The sequence below is a fragment of the Carassius auratus genome, unplaced genomic scaffold, assembly GCF_003368295.1.
Source record: "Carassius auratus strain Wakin unplaced genomic scaffold, ASM336829v1 scaf_tig00214203, whole genome shotgun sequence".
In the NCBI taxonomy this organism is placed as follows: Eukaryota; Metazoa; Chordata; class Actinopteri; order Cypriniformes; family Cyprinidae; genus Carassius; species Carassius auratus.
Genome location: NW_020527556.1, coordinates 236,574 through 260,034, shown reverse-complemented (window position 1 = coordinate 260,034; position 23,461 = coordinate 236,574). Strand labels below are relative to the sequence as shown.

Here is a 23,461-nt window from a genome sequence, read left to right as displayed (position 1 = left end):
TTAGCATTTCCGATGTACATTTTAATTTTTTTTTATAAAAACGCCCCAGATCTCAAGAAATTCTCATACCAAGCTTTACTATCGTAATCGCGGGTTTATTATTCAGATATTTCGTGTGTACAGAGGTGTTTCGGTGTTGTTTTGACCAGATAACTACCAGGAAGTGTGCAGGAAGCATGTGACATGATGTGGCGGTGTCCAGATATGACACTCTAAGATTGACATTGGGAAGGCCCTATCGGAGTCTGAGTGACACACAGCACGAGCTGACAACACAGCAAACACATACACAGATCGCTGGGAGAGGCTGTTTATCATCAGATCGCGTAAATCCGTGGAAAATGAATAGAAATGAGGATTCTGTTACCCCGGGGATTCCCCAGGATCATTTCCGGCCAGAGCTGCGACTTCCGGCGCCGGAGAATTACGCTGGTGAGCCTACTTTTTGTAGAACATTCCTTAACAAATGCTTGATGCATTTTGCTCTGCAGCCCCGCACTACGGAGGGATCCAAAGTAGCGTTCACGCTCACACTTCTCTCTGGCAAGGCAGCCTTATGGGGAACGGCGGTGTGGGAGAATCAACATCCGTGTTGTGCCTCGTTCCACCTCCTATCTGACGAAATGAAGAGAGTCTTCGACCGGGCCTCGACCGGCAGGGAGGCCGCCCATCGCCTCTCGGAACTCCGGCAAGGACATTCATGTGTCACCAAGTATTCCATCGAGTTCCGTACCCTGGCGGCCGCGTGCCAGTGGAACGAGGCGGCGCAGTGGGATAGATTCCTGCATGGGTTATCCGACCATGTTCAGCAGGAGATCTATCTCCTCGAGCTGCCCCCTACTCTCAACAAACTCATAGACCTGGGGTTGCGGGTGGAGGCCAGGTTTAATCGCCTGGGCCGCCAACACTGTCCTTCCAAGACCTCCATTCTCTTCTATTAGGGGACACTTGAGTCGAGAGAACACGGTCGGTTCTGTCAACGATCACGAGCCCATGCAGGTGGGTCGAGCTCAGCTGTCCCGGAGGGATAGGGAACGGCGGAGGTCCCAAGGACTATGTTTATACTGTGGAGGCTCTGACCATAACATCTACTCATGCCCGGTAGTAAACCTGAGGCTACTATCGGGTGGGATCTCCGCTGAGAAGTCCTCACCTACATCATGGACCCTCTTTCCGGTGAAACTGCGGTGGAGAAATCAACATCACGAGTGTCACGGCCTTCTGGACTCCGGAGCCGAAGGTAACTTCATGGATTCGTCACTGGCACATTACTTGAACATTCCTGTCCTTCCTGTGTCTCTCCCCATCCATGTCACCGCACTCAACGACCAGGAACTGCCTTACGTCACCCACCATACTGAACACATCACACTCATCACATCTGGCAACCATCAAAAAACCATATCCTTTTTCCTTATGGACTCCCCTGTTGCTCCCATTGTATTAGGTCACCCCTGGTTGTCCAAACATAATCCACGAGTGGAATGGGGTTCTAACACTGTCACATTGTGGAGTGAAAGATGTCATGAGTCTTGTCTGGTTTCTGCTTGTCCTGTTGTTCCTGTTTCTGTCTTTCAGAATGAGACCATGTCTTTGCCAAACGTGCCCGTTGAGTATCTGGACCTGAAGGAAGTGTTCAGTAAGTCCCAGGCTGCTTCTCTTCCTCCACATCGTCCCTACGACTGTGCCATAGACTTAGTGTCAGGTAAATCTCCGCCTAAAGGCAAGTTATACTCTCTTTCTATTCCTGAGAGGGAGGCCATGGAGAAATATATTTCTGATTCCTTAGCCTCTGGGTTCATCCGTCCTTTCTCTTCTCCAGCGGGGCCGGGGTTCTTTTTTGTGGGTAAGAAGGATGGTTCTCTGCGACCTTGCATTGATTACCGAGAGCTGAACAACATTACTATTAAGAATACTTATCCGTTACCACTCATGTCTTCAGCTTTCGAGAGGTTGCAGGGAGCATCTGTATTCACAAAATTGGATTTACGTAACGCTTATCATTTGGTCCGCATCAGAAAGGGGGATGAATGGAAAACTGCCTTTAATACCCCTAGAGGGCACTTTGAACATTTGGTGATGCCGTTCGGGCTCTCCAACTTGCCCGGGGTTTTTCAAGCACAAGTGAATGACATGTTGAGAGATATGGTAGATCAGTTTATATATGTTTATCTGGATGACATACTGATTTTTTCTTCATCTCTCCAGGAACATGTTCAACACGTCAGACGAGTGCTCCAGAGGTTATTAGAGAATGGGCCTTTTGTCAAGGCGGAGAAGTGCGTATTCCATGCACAGTCGGTCCTCTTCCTAGGATATATCATGTCGTCTGAGGGAATACGAATGGACCCTGACAAGGTAAAGGCTGTGATAGATTGGCCATCTCCAGATTCCCGTAAGGCCCTACAGCGGTTTCTGGGGTTCGCCAATTTCTATCGCCGTTTTATTCGTAATTACAGCCAACTAGCCTCACCTCTGACAGCCTTGACCTCCCCCAGTACTCCGTTCAGGTGGTCTGACGCAGCTGAGGCTGCGTTCTCGAACCTCAAGAACCGCTTTGTTTCGGCTCCCATCCTTGTCGCCCCTGATCCCACACGGCAGTTCGTGGTGGAGGTCGACGCATCAGAGGTGGGGGTAGGAGCAGTGTTGTCCCAACGTGCTGCTTCAGATGAATGGTACACCCTTGCGCGTTTTTCTCTCATCGATTATCTCCTGCCGAACGTAATTATGACATTGGCAATAGAGAGTTGTTGGCGGTCAAATTAGCGTTGGAGGAGTGACGCCACTGGTTAGAGGGTTCAGGTGTTCCCTTTATTGTTTGGACCGATCACAAGAATTTAGAGTACATCAGAACTGCCAAAAGACTCAATTCCAGGCAGGCTCGGTGGGCACTTTTTTTCGGCCGTTTTGAATTTACGGGTTCTAAAAATGTTAAACCCGATTCTTTGTCACGTCTTTTTGATCCCTCTGCCCATCCCGCTACTCCCGAGTGTATTTTGCCTGAGAGATTAGTAGTCTAAGCACACGTATGGGAGGTCGAGTCGAAGGTCAAGACGGCCTTAGAAGGAGTAATGCCTCCATCCAGTCGCCCACCGAACCGCTTATTTGTGCCGGAAGAGTTAAGGTCCGAAGTTGTCCAACGATTCTGGTGGCCACGTATGGCTCGCGATGTCCGCGATTTTGTTTTGGCTTGTTCAGTTTGCGCCAGTGGTAAGTCATCTAACCGACCTCCTGATAAGCTTCTTTAACCGCTGTCTGTCCCTTCGAGACCATGGTCACATATCGCTCTAGATTTTGTCACCCTCCCGCCCTCTAATGGCATGACAGTCGTTTTGACTGTAGTTGACCGGTTCTCGAAGGTGGCACATTTCATTCCCTTGCCCAAATTACCTACAGCCAAGGAGACAGCGGTTACTGTTTTAGATCACGTCTTTCGGCTTCATGGCCTCCCGGCAGACGTGGTTTCAGACAGGGGATCTCAGTTTATATCCAAATTTTGGAAAGAGTTTTGCAAATTATTAGGAGCGTCAGTTAGCTTGTCGTCGGGTTATCATCCCCAAAGCTACAGACAATCTGAGCGAGCCAACCAAGATTTAGAGAGGACGTTGAGATGTTTGGTCTCCAAGAATCCTTCTTCCTGGAGTCAACAACTCTCTATGGTGGAGTACGCCCACAATTCGTTGCCAGTGTCAGCTACGGGCCTCTCTCCGTTTCAGTGTAGTGTAGGGTACCAGCCACCAGCGTTTCCCAGTCCGGAATCTGAAGTCGCGGTCCCCTCCGCTCACGCGTTTGTCCAGAGGTGCCACCGCACCTGGACCAGAGCCCGTGAGACTCTGCTCCGGGTGAGGGAACGCACTAAGGCCAAGGCCGATCGCCACCGGTCAAAGCCTCCCGTCTACGTCGTGGGTCAAAAAGTGTGGCTTTCTACCAGTAACATTTCATTGCGATCCGTTTCGAATAAACTTGCTCCCAAAATTATCGGCCCGTTCACTATCACCAAGATCATTAGTCCGGTGACAGTCCGCCTCAAACTACCTCCTTCGTACAAGAGGATACACCCCGCCTTTCATGTGTCCAAAATTAAACCTGTGTTTTATGCATGTATTAATCCGCCTACTCCGGTTCCCCCGCCGCCGCGTCTCGTAGATGGGGAACCGACTTATTCGGTTAATCGCATTCTGGACTCTAGACGGAGGGGACGAGGATTCCAGTATCTGGTGGACTGGGAAGGTTACGGTCCGGAGGAGAGGAGTTGGGTACCTGCTAGGGACATATTGGATCACTCCCTTATTGATGAATTCAGTCAGCAGGTAGGCCCTTCTGGGAACAAGGGAGCTTCTTGAAGGGAGTGTTGAAGATCTGCTGTGCCAGCTTCCACTTCATTTGGAAGTAATACAAGACCATAGAAAAATTTAAAAAATTCATTATGTTGATTAAATGTAAGTTTTTTAGTTGTGTGAAATAGTTATTTTACCTGTAATTGTTTGTTGTTCTATTTTATTATATAGATTTATTTAATTGTTTTGCATATATATATATACATATATATATATATATATATATATATATATATATATATATATAAATATATATATATATATATAAATATATATATATATATATATATATATATACACACACACACATTTAAAATTGCTCTTTAGATTGTTTATTTATTAATATCGATAGTATTGATTTGTTTATCTAACATAATTTACAATTTATCCTATTGTTATTCAATTTATAGTGATTTATTCTGTTTGTGTTCAAGTGAAATTTAATACATTGAGACTAGAGCCGCGTCCGAAATCGCATACTTCCATACTATATAGTAGGCGAAAAACAGTATGCAAAGCAAGTAGTATGTCCCAATTCCTAGTATTCGAAAAACAGTAGGCGAGATGTTCCCGGATTACCTACTACTTCCGCCCCAATTTGGTAGTATGCATAGGATGGACACTACTCTATCCCAAGAGGCCACGGGAGAGGACTCGTCATACTCTTATTCGAAAATAACGGAAAATTGTGACGCCGCTGTTTTGAAGTGTAAGTACCTTATGGATTAACGCTGTTCATTGTGGTTAAAGTGTACTTGTTTAACATAATCCAAGTAAACGACTGACTTGTTAAAGTTTTACACATTGTAAACTGATGAGACTATTTTGTAAATTGAGTTTAAAAATATGTTTAATAATCATTATCGATCAGAGGCTGTGCCTCAGCTTGTTAAGGCTGCTTTCTACAGACGGCTCGTTAAGTAATTTAATTATATAAAGTTACAACATTTTAAGTAATTGAATAGAGTTAATTTACATTTTACTAGTGTTGATATTTTGACAAAAAAATTGTTGGATAACTTACATGGCAAACTATCGTTAATAGGTGCCTCAGTTTGATCAAAAATCATCAGTAATGTGTGAATCCTGTTCTGATGTTACAGAGACTGATAAACACAATCTTGTTCTCATCCACTGATGAAACCCTACTCACTGGAAAGCATAATTCAGTAAGTATATAAATGAAAATTAATCTTCACCACAAACTCTTTCCATGTATTTATGTTAGGATCATCACTGATTTATGCTGTGTTTTTTTATTATAATATGAATTTCCAGGTATTTCCAGTTGCGATTTTGTCAGTTGCAAAGTACTTAATAGCAAATACCCACATAGCAATTTTTTTCTGGCCCAGCTCCGGGCCACACAATCACTTTTCCCTCGGCCCAAGTACCGCAAAGAATGACGGCCCTGAAGTGGCCCAGAACTGGATTAAAGACAAGGGTCACACATGGGCCATAACTGGCCTGAATCTCAGCCAGTAAGTCACCCTTAACTGGCCCTGAACTGGGCCAAAACAGGTTTTATTATTGGTACCAATTCTCAGCCATAAGTTAACCATATCAACACCACCCTTTAACCAGAAACCCCAAAACTGAGCCATAACCCAGACTAATCTTACCCAAACCATGTGAACAAAAAAGGCACAAGAAAATTCAATTCTCAAAAATAGTTCAGACACAAACCAATAACCCTCGGTCCAAGTACCGCAAAGAATGACGGCCCTGAAGTGGCCCAGAACTGGATTAAAGACAAGGGTCACACATGGGCCATAACTGGCCCGAATCTCAGCCAGTAAGTCACCCTTAACTTGCCCTGAACTGGGCCAAAACAGGTTTTATTATTGGTACCAATTCTCAGCCATAAGTTAACCATATCAACACCACCCTTTAACCAGAAACCCCAAAGCTCAGCCATAACCCAGACTAATCTTACCCAAACCATGTGAACAAATAAGTTACAGAAAAATTCTATATTTTATTCAATTTAAATTTTAACAATAATACCAGCCAAGAATATATATATATTACACCTAGAATTGTGTAACAGTGTGAATGCTATTTTATTTTGTACATTCGAAGTGTAACATCTTATTACAACCCGTAAAAGAGCATATAATTTCAAAATGTTCAAGCTTTAGTAATGCACAAGCCAAAAAAAGAAAAGAAAGGACAGCTAGAGTTGTGCAACTGTGTGAACACTATATGAGCTACCTAACTAAATGAATCTAAAATAAATCTAGTACTGAAATTTGAACATTATAATCTTATTTACTCTAAACAAACATAGAGCAAATTAAAAAAATTTACACATCAGAATGTGCGTGTGTGGGAGAAAGTGATCCTATTTGGGCCTCTTTTTTCCTTAAGCGCTCTCTCCTTCCTCCATCTCGATCAGGAGCAAGCTGAAGCCATCTTTGAATGGTTGATTCAATCTCCTGATCGGTGGCATGTTGTGTGAGGCGATTTTTTCTCACAGCAGCTAAAAGACAAAATACTAAATGAATAATACAAAATTAACATACATATAGAAACATTCATCCACCTACTGTACATAAATTTAGGTAACAAATTAAAATAAGGTTGATTTGGTTACATTTTATACAGGAAATGATTGCTTATGTGGCATAATTGATTGACTAACTGGCTTGTCAGACTTTGAGAACAGTATTATAACAAATAAGACCATTTTAGCAAACAAAAACCTTAAAAATATTTATATATGGAAACTGTGGTGTAAACAGTAACCAATGAACCGTTGAAGTACTGATAATGTAACGCATTCAAAGCATAACATCTTATTTTCACCCCAAAAAAATGCATTTAATAATCTTAAACAGTTGTTTACTTATTGCATTGGTCAATTTAAACTTTAAATTATGATACAGTTTTAAAATAACAGTTGTAGAAATTGAAGTACGGGGCATACAAAAAAAAAAAATGTTTTAGACTGTACAATTTTAAATTAATTAGATTTTTTTTTTAAAAGTGGTCATGCTCACAACAGACTTACCAAGAACAATGTTTCGTAACTGCAAGCTTTTAAAGCTGATCTTCCCATTAACACCACGCATATTTATATTCTTGGCCAGGGAGTTTGTGATTGTTGCTGTCATTATTCTCCAAACTCCATCTCTGGTGTCTGTCCCACCTTTCATTGCCAACATGCTTATCTGTGAATTAACATTTATTTTATTAATTATTAAAATAAAATGCCAATTATCCACTAAAGGGATAGTTCAACCAAAAATATAAATTCTGCCATCATTTCCTCACCTCCACTTCTATGAGTTTCTTTCTTCTGTTGAACAAAGCAGAATTTGTTTTAAATGTTAACCAGACAGTAGATGGTAACCACTGGCTTCCATATTTTTTTTTTTTTTTTTTTTACCAATGTTACCTTTGACTGTCTGGTTACCAAAATTCCTCAAAATGTCTTCTTTGTGTTCATCAAAAGAAACCAACTCATCCAAGCTTAAGTTTTACATTTTCACAACATACAAAAAAACAAAACAAATATTATATATATATATATATATATATATATATATATATATATATATATATATATATATATATATATATATATACATACACACACACACACACATGCCTTTAGTAAGCCTAAACAAAACATATGTCTTGAATATAACTGACTTACCAATTGCTTTTGAAAGTCAGGAAATTTTCTCAATAGCTCCTCCAAGTTTTGCAGAGACTGAAGATCAGCTACTGGCAGTAGGTTTGCTTCAAGGCCTATGTCTTCTTCACTGACAGATTTTAGACCCTGAACTGTCCTATAGATTATCTTCATTTGGTCCATCATGATCTCTTGATTTGTGAGAATGTTACGCAGGAGGGCTGAAACAAAAGCAAGAAACTGAAATAAACCCCCTAAGTCCATATGGTACACAATATGTAAAAGTAGTACACGATAGTATCACATTTCCCAATAAACAAATACTTACAAGTTTCAAGAACAGCTTGATGTCTTAATAGTCCTTGTGGCTGGTGATAAACAATCCCTCTCTGACGCCGATCAGGGGAAATGCAGCTTCTTTGCAGTGGGTCAGGGGGAGAGTGACTTCTTTGAAAAGGGTCAGGGAGAGTATAATCTATCTCAAACAAGTCAGGAGAAATACAGCTTCTCTGAAACTGAATGTGTGTGGGTTCTCTTAGGTACATTAGAAGTATGATGACTTTGGGAATTAGGAGGGATATTTGGTAAACTATGTGGGGATTTGAAGAAAGTTAGAACAGATCATTTTAGGCATTTTCACAAGTTAAATTAATCAATTACCTTACTCAAAATAACAACTTATACTGCTTACAATTTTGTTGGCTTAGATTTGGCCAACACAGACTTCAGAGTAGATCCAGTCTTCTGCATCCTTTGGGAGTCAGAAGAAAATGAGTGAAAGATCTTCGGAGCTCTAGGCAGTTCTTCTTTTCTGTTCAGAGAAAGAGAAAGAAGCTATATGTCATGTAAGAAATAAGTAGACAAAAAAAAAAGAAAATTAATGGAAACTTACCTTTTCTTTGCATTATCTTTTGACTGATCAACACTAATTTCTTCATCCTCATCTTCTCCAGGAAAAAGTAGGTTCTTTGGCCTAAAGAATCACTTTGTTACTTACATATCATATACATACATATCTGCCACATTTTTCAATACATTGACTAAATATAATCATAGATTACAAATAAAGACAACTCACATTCTTCTTCGTTTGGGTTTAATTGGGGAATCCTCCCTATCTGTTGCAAGGTCTGTGTGTTCGGCAGCTTCAGGTAGTTTTAATCTTGCCTCACTGTAACTGTCTACAAAAGATTACAATAATTATATATTTATATATATTTATATATATATATATATATATATATATATATATATATATATATATATATATATATATATATATATATATATATATGGCCAACGTATCTGAAACATTTCAACACACAATCTATAAGGTAATACTTACTCGATGTAAATATAATTCTGACCCTGTGTGCAGTGGTCACATACATTCCTTTTCTTTGACCCAATTGGAAGGCACCACTTCTACTTCATTCGTTTTTTCAAAAATCACAATGTGATACATTGTCTAAACAAAATAAAATTGTAATTTAGTCATTTATATGCCTTTTCAAAATAATCTGTAGGAACACTTTTGAGTGGATAATGTGAGAAGAGAGACTATTTTTGGGAACTGTAATTGCACACAACATGTACCGCAGATACAAAGAAAGCAACAAAATATAAACTGCAGATTTACTGGACCCATAAACAACTGCATGCTACCAAAAAAATGTTTAAGTATAATGTAAATCAATAGCTGCCGTGTGGTTTGTTTAAATGCAGCAAAGGTATCACAACAAACTTGTCATGAAATGGCAGTCTGACATATTTTTGCACACTCTCCACTCTCTGAAAATGTTTCAGTGTAAAAGACAAGTTAGAAACCACGAAGATGTCCAACTCTGTAGAGTCAAAAGGGTATTCAAAGAATGATTCCTTGCATCTGTAGTCCCTACCGACAAAATATTACACTCCCCTATCAACAATAATATTTTCAACCAAAACAAACTTGTTCTTTATTTTGATGCAGGAATCTCTATTTGTAGTTTTTATAACTGCACCATCCATGGACAACACTTTAAACTGTTTTACTTGTCCTTTGAAAAATTGTGGTACTGGACCTTCAGTATGTTCCGATTTATAATCTTTGGATGTCTTTGCATTAAGATTACAGTTGGCGCTGGCTTCATCAATTTCAGACAACCTGCGGATCACTTGTGTCAAAGGATTTCATGGGCCTCTAACCAGTTTTTTAAGATGACCCAAGAAATTCTCATATGGAAAAGATGAAAATAAATCCAAATTACCATGGATTTTTACATCTTCACAAAGATGGACCAAACCATGAAAATTGTAAACTAAAAATTTGTGTCCATAAAGCTGACCAAAATGTTCAATTTTGTTAGATCATGGAAAGTGAGTGCTTTTATGCCAGAGTTTGCCATCTTTTTAAATAACTTTAATTTAATTGTTTTTATCAATCAATTTATATCCACATCTAAATATTTTATATTTAATTATTTTAACCATAATTATTACATTCCCTTTAATTTCATAGGACAATACTAGCCACTTGTATGGTTGTTCTCCTGGTTCAGTTTTGCCATAAATGGCCAATTGTACATTGCATTCCTAGATGTGACCTCTAAACATTACCCAGGTTGAGAACTATTGTTTTAGACAACAACAAAAAAATTATGTGATCAATTTCATTCTTTCAATGTAGATATTTTAATAGTACAGTATAATTATTTTCCTCTCAATCGCCTACAAATATGGCACACATGGGAATGAGATGACTAGCAATACATGACTAGCAAAAAGAACTAAGCAGGCCTCTGTGATCACAAATAAAAAACTTGGAGCATGTCCTTTTCATGTTAACCTGTTAAATGTCACCCCGTCCCGTATACAGGACGCCTACGTTGACTATACTATATTACAATCAAATCTAATCTAGACAAACTATATATCGTTGGAAAGGTCCAAGACTCCCAAATATATATTTTACCAATATTTTTTGTTAAAAATTATGTAGGAAAAGTAATAGATGAATTTATGACAAGAGTGCACCCTCAGAAATCTACATTACAAAAGGAGCTTTGACCTTGGTTTAAAAAAAAAGCCTTCCTCGTTGCCTTTTTCTCTATCACATTTTAGAAATCATCAGAAGTTATATATCACTTGAAAACATAAAATCATCTCCCACACCATTACACCACCAGTCTGCACAGTGGTAACAAGGCATGCTGGATCCATGTTCTCATTCTGTTTACGCCAAATTCTGACTCTACCATCTGAATGTCTCAACAGAAATCGAGACTCATCAGACCAGGCAACATTTTTCCATTCTTCAGCTGTCCAATTTTGGTGAGCTCGTGCAAATTGAAGCCTCTTTTTCCTATTTGCAGTGGAGATGAGTGGTACCCGGTGGGGTCTTCTGCTGTTGTAGCCCATCCGCCTCAAGGTTGTACCTTGGTTGTAACGAGTGGTTATTTCAGTCAAAGTTGCTCTTCTATCAGCTTGAATCAGTCGACCCATTCTCCTCTGACCTCTAGCATCAACAAGGCATTTTCACCCACAGGACTGTTGCATTCTGGATGTTTTTCCCTTTTCACACCATTCTTTGTAAACCCTAGAAATGGTTGCCCGTGAAAATCCAAGTAACTGGGCAGATTTTCAAATATTCGGACCGGCCCGTCTGGCACCAACAACCATGCCACGGTCAAAATTGCTTAAATCACCTTTCTTTCCCATTCTGACATTCAGTTTGGAGTTCAGGAGATTGTCTTGACCAGGACCACATCCCTAAATACATTGAAGCAACACCCTTGTGATTGGTTGATTAGATAATTGCATTAATGAGAAATTGAACAGGTGTACCTAATAATCCTTTAGGTGAGTGTAGATCGTTTACAAGTGTCAAAGGCTTCTTTATCTGGTGAATCATAATCATTGAAAAGGGACTCTCTGCGCCATGTCAAATCACTGTCAGTTCAATCTGAAGGAGCTCTAAGAAGGTGTTCCTTCTTGTTTCCCAATCAGTGCATTTTCTTTGACAAAGCAAACTTCAAGTTCAAGGGCAAGACTGAAGAGCTTACACAGTTTCAGAGTTGGAAACACAAGGAACCAGGCTGGAAAGTTATTGAACCTAGGGCACAGGAATTAAAGAAAGAGGCTCTTTATCGCAAATAATATGTAAATGGAAGCTAAGTATCATCCATCATACAGAAACAACTTCAACACAGAGTACCAAACCCATGAGCGTGGAAGGGAGAGAGTAGAAAAGGCAGCAGACAACACTGACAGCCTGCAGGCCCAGAAGATAGCAGCACATAACAAGACATATTGTGTGGTAAAGGATTACATTCTTAGGAATGTGATTGAATGCAAAGAGGTTGTCCAGCTAAGATCCATCTGCAACTTGTACATGAAGACATTGGAAAAATCAAGGTTTTCCTAAAGTAGTCAATGTGACATCAGAGGGTCAGTTAGAATTTTTTGAAGCATCGAAAATACATTTTGGTCCAAAAATAGCAAAAACTACGACTTGATTCATCAGTCTTCTCTTCCTGGTCTGTTGTGAGAGAGTTCAAAACAAAGCAGTTTGTGATATCCGGTTCGCGAACGAATCATTCGATGTAACCGGATCTTTTTGAACCAGTTCACCAAATCGGTTCACATCTCCAATACGCATTAATCCACAAATGACTTAAAGCTGCAGGTAACTTTTCTAAAAATGTATTTTTTACATATTTGTTAAACCTGTCATTATGTCCTGACAGTAGAATATGAGACAGATATTCTGTGAAAAAAATCAAGCTCCTCCCAGTGGTCCTATTGCCATTTGCAGAAACTCCATCGCTTTCGGTAAAAAACAACCAATCAGAGCTGCGGTCCGTAACTTTGTTTGTGTTCAAAATTTACAAAATGTATATAATAAGTGAGTACACCATGAATCAATTTTCCAAACCGTGTTTTTAGCTTGTCCTGAATCATTAGGGTGCACCTATAATAAGTGTTTATATTCGGACTATTTTAGATTGCTTCGGGGGTACCGTGGCGGTGATTCTTCATAGACATAAAAAGAGAGAAGTAGTTCCGGCTACGATGTTCTTCCGCAAGACGCAAGCAGTTCTGTTTATTAACCGTGTCAAAAGTTACCGACTGCAGCTTTATGCTGTTCACTTTTTTTTAATGTGGCTGACACTCTCTCAGAGTTCAAACAAACCAATATCCCGGAGTAATTCATGCACTCAAACAGTACACTGACTGAACTGCTGTGAAGAGAGAACTGAACATGAACACCAAGCTGAGCCAGATAACGAACAAAACATTGACTCGTTCACGAGTCAAGAACCGTTTCTGTCAGACGCGTCTGATTCGTGAACCGATGAGCTGATGATACTGCGCATGTGTGATTTAGCGTGAAGCAAACCGACACACAGAGTGTCTGAACTGAACTGATTCTTTTGGTGATTGATTCTGAACTGATTCTGTGCTAGTGTTATGAGTGCGGGTAAACCCAAAGCTTGAATCAAGGGCAATCATCGCCAATGACGTCATTACGTTGAGTGCAAAAGAACCAGTGAACCGGTTTCTTCATCCGGTTTATTGAATCGAACTGTCTGAAAGAACTACTGGTGATCTGAAAACCGATGCAACCGGTTCTTCACTCGAGAAATAAAGAGTGCCGTTTTACTGTTTACAATAGTTCAATAAACAAGAAGTTAAGAGTGTGAAGTGGTGTTTTAGACAACATATTTCTTTTTTATGTTGCATTTTTACATAAGATAATAATAATTTCAAACACAGCCACATCACTGTTTTGAGTCTCTGAGCAACACGAAGGTGTTTTGTTCCTGAATGAATGAACCATTTAAATGATTCGGTTCAATCACATTAAATCACTAATTAACAGTGACTTACTGCCACCTAGTGGCAGTTTTAATTTCACATTTAAAGTATCTTTTTATTTACATTTTCAAATATCAGTATTCAACGCTTTGTTTAATATATCAAAACACTGTTTATCGATTTGTAATTGCAGGTTAAACTATTCACATCCTGCACAAAACAGTGTGTAGATACATCAGATGCAACTTCAGATGCAGTTTTTTTGTTTTCCCCTGCATTGCAAAGATTAATTTTGTTTATACCAATTTCATAATTCACTGATTAAATTTAAGAATTTGACAAAAGATAATGAACACTTTAAAAAAAAAAAATGCTTTACAAAGGTAAAAATGCTCATAAAATGTAAAAATAAGTTTAAATTAATTGATAATTAATATACACACACACACACAACACACTCAGTAAAATATAAATACATATAAAATCCCAGAAAATCTAGAGATAATCATTTTTGTCAACATCACACCCCTGGTCGGGGCAGACTGTAGACTCGTACGTGTGCGACTGTGGATTTTTTTTTATTGCAGATGGAGATGCAGCAGAGGAAGTGGAGGGTGGGGACAAAATTAAAGTTACCCTCGAGGATGTCCTTGTGTTTGCTTCTGGGACATCTGCTTTACCTGTGTTTGGAGTCAAATATCACATTTCTTCACAAATGGAAACTGGCGGATGTTACCAGAAGCAAACACATGCACCATCACATTGAAGTTGCCCATTGTTCAGGAAAATAAACAGTTTTGTCATTTTATGATATCTGGTATCATGCAATCTCCAAAGTTTGGGGTAGCTTAAAAAACTCCCAGACCTTATCACTTTTAATATGTGGTGAATTGCTATTCTTTTTTTATTTGTACTTGTTTAGAGTACTGTTCATTCATGTTAGAACAATGTTCATTACCGTCACTTGTCTGTTTGTTTTGGATTCTCTGTTGGATTCTCATTGCTTCCTTTGGTCTTCCTTTGTTCAGTTTCTCCCGATACTCTTTATTTGTCTTAATAACAGATTAAATTTGAGTTTTATTTTAGATGCTCTTTGTTAAGTTCCCTTTGTTTGCTCTTGTATAAATTCCCTGTTTTCTGTCAGTCTCTGTCAGTTCTCATTGATTATCTGGTTTTCTCCTGCATTATTCCTTGTTCTTTTATGTTTGATGATTAAAGTATATCTTCTAGAATTATTCTTCATCATGTGCATTTCTAAAGACAGAGTTACGTGACTAAGTACATCTCTATAAACATCAAGTTTAACATCTATGAATGTAAACGTATGTGTGTACTTGTATTCCAGACATTCTGGGGACCAAATGTCCCTACAGGTACAGAAATAACAGTAAACTTTGGCCTTGTAGGGACCTTGTTTTAGGTCTTTATGAGGACACAAGCTTATAAATCATACAAAATGATTTCTGAAAATGTAAATTTAGGGGTTGGGTAGTTGACAGAGAGACAGCATAATATGGTTTGTACAGTATAACAACCATTCCACCGTTTATGAAATGGTCCAATAATTATAGGAATGACTGTGTGTTGTTTTTATACTACATTGTTTAAAATAGCCCCCTCAAGTATAGTAAAACCTGAGATCACTTTCATTGTGTGGATCAGTCCCCTGGGGAAATGGATCAATAAACACAACAAATATTTTTTGGAAGATGTAAAAATGCCGAAGGATTTGTGTGATGCGTAGGTTTGGGGATAGGGTTAGTGTAGGGGGAGAGCATATACAGTTAATTCATAGCTTCATTTCATATTTCCATTTTTTCAAACAAAACGAAAAAACAACAACAATAGGCTATAATTATAAAATCAAACCGTTTGTCATTTCTCTTTATTACTGTTTGTTCATATTTCGATTTGTTGTTAGTCACTCAAATAAAATAAAATATACAAAAAATTGACTGTGTGATGAAAAATGTAGTAATTTATTTATTTTATATATTTATACAATACATTTGTAAAAGAAATACTAAATTTGCCTCTGTGCCTGCATTTCAATGAAATTGTGTTTATTGAAGAAATTTTAATCAAATTATCATAATGAAAATAATAGATAAGGTACAGATTTTGCTTTTAGTGTTTGTTATGAACAAATATTAACTCAGATATTATACAAAACATAATTTGTATCAGTACTGGAGAAGGCCTTGCACAATGAAGATGACGAGACTTTTACACAACTGGGGGATAAAAAGGCCCCATGACATCTCATCCATTTAAAGGATTTCAATATGCAATTCAGCAGTATTCAATAATATGAGTATATAGGGCCTTATAAAAATAACAAATCTTTAAATATTATAAATCATCATGTCATAAACATTTTAATATTCATCCCTAGATGTACTACTTTAGATATTTTAAACATTAAATGGTAAATGTCAAAAGTCAGAACACACCGAACCAAAAAAAAGGAAAGAAAACTCTAGTACACTTTTAATGGATGTATAATAAAGGTTACATAAGGTTGAGCATCACTTACTTGCTTACTACTCACATTAGGATGTGAAATTTATTTTAAAAACACTTCGTCTTAGTGGCATGACATTTCTATTCATTTTTATTGTGGTCAATTTTGATTTTACATACAAAAAGTATGAAAAACCAAAATTGACCACAATAAAAATGAATAGAAATGTCTATAAAATCGGAATGCTTTCCTCATATCATTGGGAGGGTTTCAAGGGAAAAAAATTATAAAATCCTTTTCCAAAAGCAAACTCCTCCATATTCAGTTGCCTGACACTACTGTAACTTCACAATGGGTCGGCTTCTATGTTGAGATTAAACTATTAAACTCAAGTTATCCTAAACCTGTATAATTTTTTTTTCTGCTGAACACAAAGTAAGATATTTTCAAGAATGTTTGTAACAAAGCAGATATGGGAACTTCTAGAGGCAAAGAAGTTTGGCAGTACCCTACTGATGCTTGCAGTGCATTCCCATTTAAGAAAAAAAAAAAAAAAAAAAAAAAAAAGAAAAAAAAAAAAAAAAAAATATATATATATATATATATATATATATATATATATATACACACACACACACACACACACACACACACACACACACACATATATATATATAAATTATATATTTTTTATTTTTTTTTGCACGATTACTAAGGTCAGGAAATGCAGCTGCTTGAAATGGACAAAATTAATTGGAAATTAGTGATAATAGTGATAAAACAGATATAGAGAAAGCTACAGGCACACTGGGTTCCCACTTATTCTTTAAAGATTTGTGAATGTTGCTGCTATCATAGCGGGGGCCCAGCACATCTCTGAGAGCTGTTATCAGTTGTTTTTTGTTCATCTAGAGTAGATGGAGGAGGATCTGGGCCCTGCCATTGTGGCAGCAGCTGGAGAGCTCTCACTGCAGGACAACGAGCTGGACACACAGGCTTCAGGGGCAGAGGGGCCTGACGATTTTTACTTGATGTCTGGGGGCCTGCAGTGGGAGAGTTTGGTCCCAGCTTACACCAGTTCCTCCATTTTCTGTGAGAAGTTCAGAAGTGGAGATGCTGGAGAGAGGGATAATGTGATAATGTGGCTCTGGTGTTTCCAGTGACTGTGATGTGTTGTCCTGGCTTGCCTGGTTTTCCAGAAAGTCACCTATGATGTGAAATTATTAAAATCAAGTTCTCTTAGCCTTATTTTGGAATGATCTGAAGCATTTTGATATTTAAAAGCTGTATTATGTGGGTTTTAGAGAGGATTCCAGTAATTCATGCAAGGAAGAGGTCAAACGGGTATCAGGCTTTAGCTCTTTATCTTGAGTGATGGAAACCCCACTTTTGTCTTTTGATTTTCCCTGTGAGATTCAGAATGTAACTCTGGACTCATTTATCATGGGTTCGCTGCCTAAAGTTGACAACACTGGAGGAGTTATTTTTATACAATCATTCATAGAGGAGTATCTAGTTAACTCAGGCTTTCTGGTGTCAACTGACAGGTCTCAGTATTGTGGTCATCCAGTGTAAGACTCGGGGCCTTTTTGGCTGTTTTGGCAGTTTTGATCAAGTCTGATTTGTTATGAAATCTTACATCATATACTAACAATATACATGTGGCATGCATGGCTGAGAGCCGCGGGAACCAGTAAACATTCACACAACTTTAATTACAAAATAAAAAGTAAAGCGGCAGCTCCTCACAGACATAATAAAACCACAACATAAAGTCCAGGCCTGTCCTCTCTAGTCTTGCACTCAGACTCACTCTGTTCCCACGGCTCTCAGCCCCTGCACTGTTTGCCACAATGATGTTTGAGGTCTTCTTGATATATGAAACACATTTCTCACTGAAGACAAGTGAAATGTCTCTCTGCAATGTGAAGCCTCATGTGATTATCAACGGTTGTTTATGTCTGTAGCTCTTAACACATTGATCACGTGTAAACCGCTTCTCACTAGTCTGACAGTTCATGTGATAGTTAAGGTTTAGTTTTGTAGTGAAGTTCTTCCACACAGTTTGCAGATTTAAGCCTTTTCTCTCGTGTGAATTCTCATGTGCCCGTTAAAGCTTGTTTGTCGTGTGAAACTGTTTCCACACAGTTTACATGTGAACGGCTTCTCTCCAGTGGCGGAGCCAGGACGTTTTCATAGGGGTGGCCAGGGAGGGACCAGCAACCAGTCTGAGGTGGCACAGAAATCTTCATTATTTCAATGTAAAAATGTGTTTGACTATAATGTACTGGAGTGTTTTCATTCCAAAAACACAACTAAGTACAATTAATTTCTACTAAACTGTAATTGAGATATTTGTGAATTAGATCAAGTAATACTGAGTGAACCTAACAATTTTTGTATTATTCCTCTCCTCCAGGTATTTCATAAAGGGGCTCACTATAGCTTTATTGTTCATTCAACTTCTCAAAACTCCCAAATGCTTGCTCTCCAATATTGCAAACTAATGGATGAGACACGCAGAAAGATGTGAAGATGGCTGGAAGTCTACAGTAGACATAAATGCCAGGATATAAAATTTGTCATTTTATGCATTTCAATATATGTTCTACTAGATTTGTAAAATTTGTAATTTAATGCACAAATAAATGTGAACAGTACACTTAAAATAGTATAAGTGCACTGTGATCACGTTTATCTATGCATTAAATTACAAATAAAAATACATATCAGTTTGTGAATTATAGAATATATTTTAGTGCATGCAATTGAATGACGTTCTTGAATGCTGCATATACATGCAAAGTTTGCAGCTTTAATCATCTTTTTGGAGATTGCATGACTGACGACAGAACTGGGCATGTATGCTCATATTTCTTGTGCGGGTTATATACGATGAAGTTACATAGAGCGTGCGCAACATATCTGTGTACTGTTGAAGAGTATGCGCCGTGAGCAAAGTAAAACAGCTTATGGGACAGGAAAGTTTGTTTTACTGACATATAGGCTTGTCTTACAACATTTCATCAGACCAAAGTTCACAGTTGTTCTACTTAAGCTGATTTGACTGTTGTAGCTCGTTTGACTCGCGCCTGACGCTGAGGTGAAGAAGTGTGCTTCTGAAAATTCTCCCGTTTGATGTGGTCATAGAGATACGGTGCTCATTTATATCTTAATAAATGCATTTCTTGGTAAAAAAAAAAAAGGGACAAAAACGGCAGTTCTGAGTGTGTTGGCCATGCTTTCATCAATGGTGGCCATGAATACCCCTGGCCACCCCCTGGCTCCGACCCTGCTTCTCTCCAGTGTGAACTCTCTTGTGCCTGTTAAAGTTTCCACTTCGATTGAAACTCTTTCCACACTGAGAGCAAGTGTAAGGCTTCTCTCCGGTGTGGATCCTCATGTGCCTTCCGAGGCTTCCTTTTTCAATGAAACTATTCCCACACAGTTTGCAGGTGTAAGGCTTCTTTCCTGTGTGAATTGCCATGTGAACCTTCAAAGTGCTTTTATGAGTAAAACTATTTCCACATTGAGAGCAAGTGTAAGGCTTCTTTCCAGTGTGAACTATCATGTGCCTTTTAAAGTTTCCCTTTTTAGAGTAACTAAGTCCACACTGATGGCAGATGAAAGACTTTTCTCCTGTGTGTATTGTCATGTGGTTTTTAAGGTATCTTTTTTGATTGAAACTCTTTCCACACTGTTGGCAGGTGAAAGGCTTTTCTCCGATGTGAATTCTCAGATGAACTTGAAGTTTTCCTTGTTGATCGAAACTCTTTCCACATTGATGGCAGGTGTAATTACATCTAGTTCCAGTATTTTTATCTCCTTCTCGTGACAAAGTCTTTGCAATCTGTGAGCAATTAAATGAGTTTTGTCCATTTATGAAATCATGTTTCTTACACTGATTTTTACTGTGTATTTCATTCAGTTCTTCACTCTCTTCTTTCAGATCTAGGATGAAAAGATATAAATACAAGTTAACACCCATTTAAAAGCAACAGTAAAATAGAAATCAATAATGGCCAAATCTAACATAAAAAAAGTGTCAAACTCAGCCATAGTCCTGCAGAACTCAACTCCAACCCGCTCAACACTCCTACCTTTAGTTTTCAAGAAATTAAGCCCCAGATTGAGGTGTTTTCAGTTAGAGTCGGAGCTAAACTCTGCAAGATTGTGGCACTGCAGGGACCTGTTTCATTAAGTAGTTTCAACCAACTGAACAAAGTCTGAATTGACTTACTCTGTAATGGAAACAGTTTTGGGCTCAGAACAGCTGCATTGAGTTAGTTCAATCAACTCTGAGTAGGTTGACCGAGTTTAGAGAGTGCACAACTACTCTGAAAAGCCATGATCAATGGAGCTCAGAAATTAGGATTCACCATGTTAATAGCTCCTGACAAAAATACATCTGCATACTTCCTGATCAATATACAACTTATATTTTTAATCACTGTTATAGGGTACTTCCAGGCAAAGGTCATCCTTACCATGAAACAAAAAAATACAAACAGACATGTTCTTAAAATGATGTGTTGTACTGTTTTCAAAATGAGAAAAACCAAATAATATATTTATGATGTGCAGCAAAATATAATTGGCCTTCAAAAATTAGTGAAGTAGTTTTAAGGAAAGAGCTAGAGCAGTGAAAATTCCCATTTCCAACATCAGGGCAATAATTAAGAATTTCCAACCAGTTATAAAACTGCCTGGAAGAGGACATGTGTCTATATCGTCCTAATGCACGGTGAGGAGGAGAGTTTGAGTAGCTAAAGACTCTCCAAGGATCACAGCTGGAGAATTGCAGAAAAAAGTCTCGGGGTCAGAAAACCTTTAAAAAAAAAAATGGTCAAACAGTACTTACATTATTAATCGAAAAGTAATCGAAACCGAAATTTAGAACCTCTAACCGACGTAATTTTCCCATGCCGGTTATTTCGGTTATTTCCTGTTAATACTTCCACCTTAAAAGCGTGTGTAGCCACATGATTCTGCCAGTCAGTGGCATAAAAGCAAAACACGGACGTGAATGGCGATTCAACACATAGTGATGGTGCACGAGTCTTCACTTAACTTTGTCAGTTGTATTTGTTTTATGGTTTGGATGTTCAAGCGATTAGACCATAGGATGTGTATTATTATATCGAGCTATCATGTTCGCGCAGCTGCATTGTGGCACGAAAACTCATAGCTGTGAAGATCGTGCACACAGAGGAACGCAGTTGTCAGCGCTGTCCTGTGATTTATCACTAAAGTGTCTTAGAGTCTCAAAATGTATTATAGCATATTTTTCTTCTTTTGAAGGAACTAGGCTATTTACAACCCCCAGCTTCACAATAATATAGAGACGCTATGACTAATTCACACACGCAATCACTTTGTACTGGTACTGTTTACCTTTAATATTTATCACTTACACCAAGCAATAATATGTAAGAAATGTTACAAATATAGATAAAATAACTGCTGATAGTGAGCTATGATCGTTCTTTCAATAGGAAAAAATATCCCAGCTTTAATAGTCGATCTCAACCGTCTGGCTGAGAATTTTTTTTTTTTAAGTTCCTCCTGCACCTCAACGAACAAAAACAAATCGCAGTTTAAACAAACAGAAAAGGATGTGTAAGAGCCCACTTCAGCACCGCGGTGTTCTAGTGTTCAGGGCTCACGCAGAGAGAGGCATCTCAAAACACTTGAACACCAATTTTGTCTGTTTTTGCTCTTGTTCCAACAAATACATAAAAAATATGTGAAAACACCCATCTTGGATGGTATGTTCGAAAAAACTGTCAGTTATTTTTTTTTTTTAAGTTCCTCCTGCACCACAACGAACAAAAACAAATCGCAGTTTAAACAAACAGAAAAGGATGTGTAAGAGCCCACTTCAGCACCGCGGTGTTCTGGTGTTCAGGGCTCACGCAGAGAGAGGCATCTCAAAACACTTGAACACCAATTTTGTCTGTTTTTGCTCTTGTTCCAACAAATACATAAAAAATATGTGAAAACACCCATCTTGGATGGTATGTTCGAAAAAACTGTCAGTTATGTCTTAAGTTCAAGTAAACAGTTGAGAAAAAAATCGTATGTGTATTATATTGGATGCATTCATTGTCCCTTAAAGTGACCGCACCTTATAGGGCTTGGGCGCCGCATTGCATACTGGGATGTGGCGGGCATGTTCATGAACAAATAAACAGAACGAACATAAAAAATTCAAGACTTTCAAACAGGGCCCACTGCTACAACCTGAACCAGGGCCCCGCAAACCCCAACTATGGCCCTGTTTAAAGCACAAGTAAGTGAACTATGAGGGCAAAAAAAACTAAACAGAAACAAAATAATCCTTCATTAATCGAGGTAAAATGTTTAATTAATCGAGTTTTTGAGTTTAGGCCATAATCACGCAGCCCTAACATACATCACCACATGTTGTTTGGGAGGGTTTCAAGAAAAATTATCCTAGCTCATCCAAAAACAAACTAAAGCATATTCAGTTATCAGACAATACTGGAGATTCAAATGGGACTGGCTTCTATGGTGAGATGAAACAAAAAAATGAGCTTATTAGCAGCAAACACTCAAGAAGGGTTTGGTGAACACTGAGAAAAAAAGTACCCCATGTTTACAATGAAATATACTGCTGTATTTTTATGTTGTGGGCCTATATTAGGTCCTGGACATCTAGTTTAGACACATGGCATCTTTGATTCTATCAAATATCAACAGATGAAAAATCAGTAAGTGACTGACTCAGAAATCTTATGATGGACCATGTTTGGATCTTCCAACCGTACAATCGTCCAAACACAAACCTCAAAAACAACACAGAAATGGGTCACTGAGCTCAAAACCAAGCTTCTGCAAAAGCCATTCAAGTCCTCTGACCTGAACCCTATAGAAAATGAGAGGAGTGAACTGAAGAGGAGAACCACCAACATGGAGTTGGGAATTTAAAGGGTCTGGAGTGATTTTGGATGATGGAATGATCTCTGATCTCTTGTTCTCTAACCTCATCAGGGATTATAGGAGAAAATTTAGACCTGTTAAACTGGCACATGGAGGTTTCAAAAAGTATTGAATAAAAGGGGGCTGTTAATTGTGGTCAGTGTGCATTAGAGAAAAACATTTATTTCATAATTATATTTCCCCCCATTTTAAAATCTTATTATCCAATGAAAGGATACATTTTTGTAAAAAATGTTGATTAACAATGCAGATTAATTT

At 38.3% G+C, this 23,461-nt stretch overlaps 1 protein-coding gene across 7 annotated transcripts in view; it reads right to left on the bottom strand.

Moving 5' to 3' along the window:
* Window positions 1–6,289: 6,289 nt before the first annotated feature.
* Window positions 6,290–23,461, bottom strand: part of LOC113091492 (gastrula zinc finger protein XlCGF49.1-like) — a 34,362-nt gene continuing 17,190 nt past the window's right edge. For 3 of the 7 annotated variants that reach the window (XM_026257054.1, XM_026257057.1, XM_026257059.1), the window contains one exon: window positions 19,217–20,191. In XM_026257054.1, coding sequence (XP_026112839.1) covers window positions 19,488–20,191 — 704 coding nt within the window. In that variant the 3' untranslated portion in view covers window positions 19,217–19,487. Of the gene's footprint in view, window positions 6,820–7,998; window positions 8,199–8,305; window positions 8,425–8,668; window positions 8,789–8,869; window positions 8,951–9,055; window positions 9,159–19,216; window positions 20,192–23,461 lie in introns of those variants that run through there. The other 4 variants (XM_026257055.1, XM_026257061.1, XM_026257060.1 and 1 more) reach the window with 4 other exon arrangements.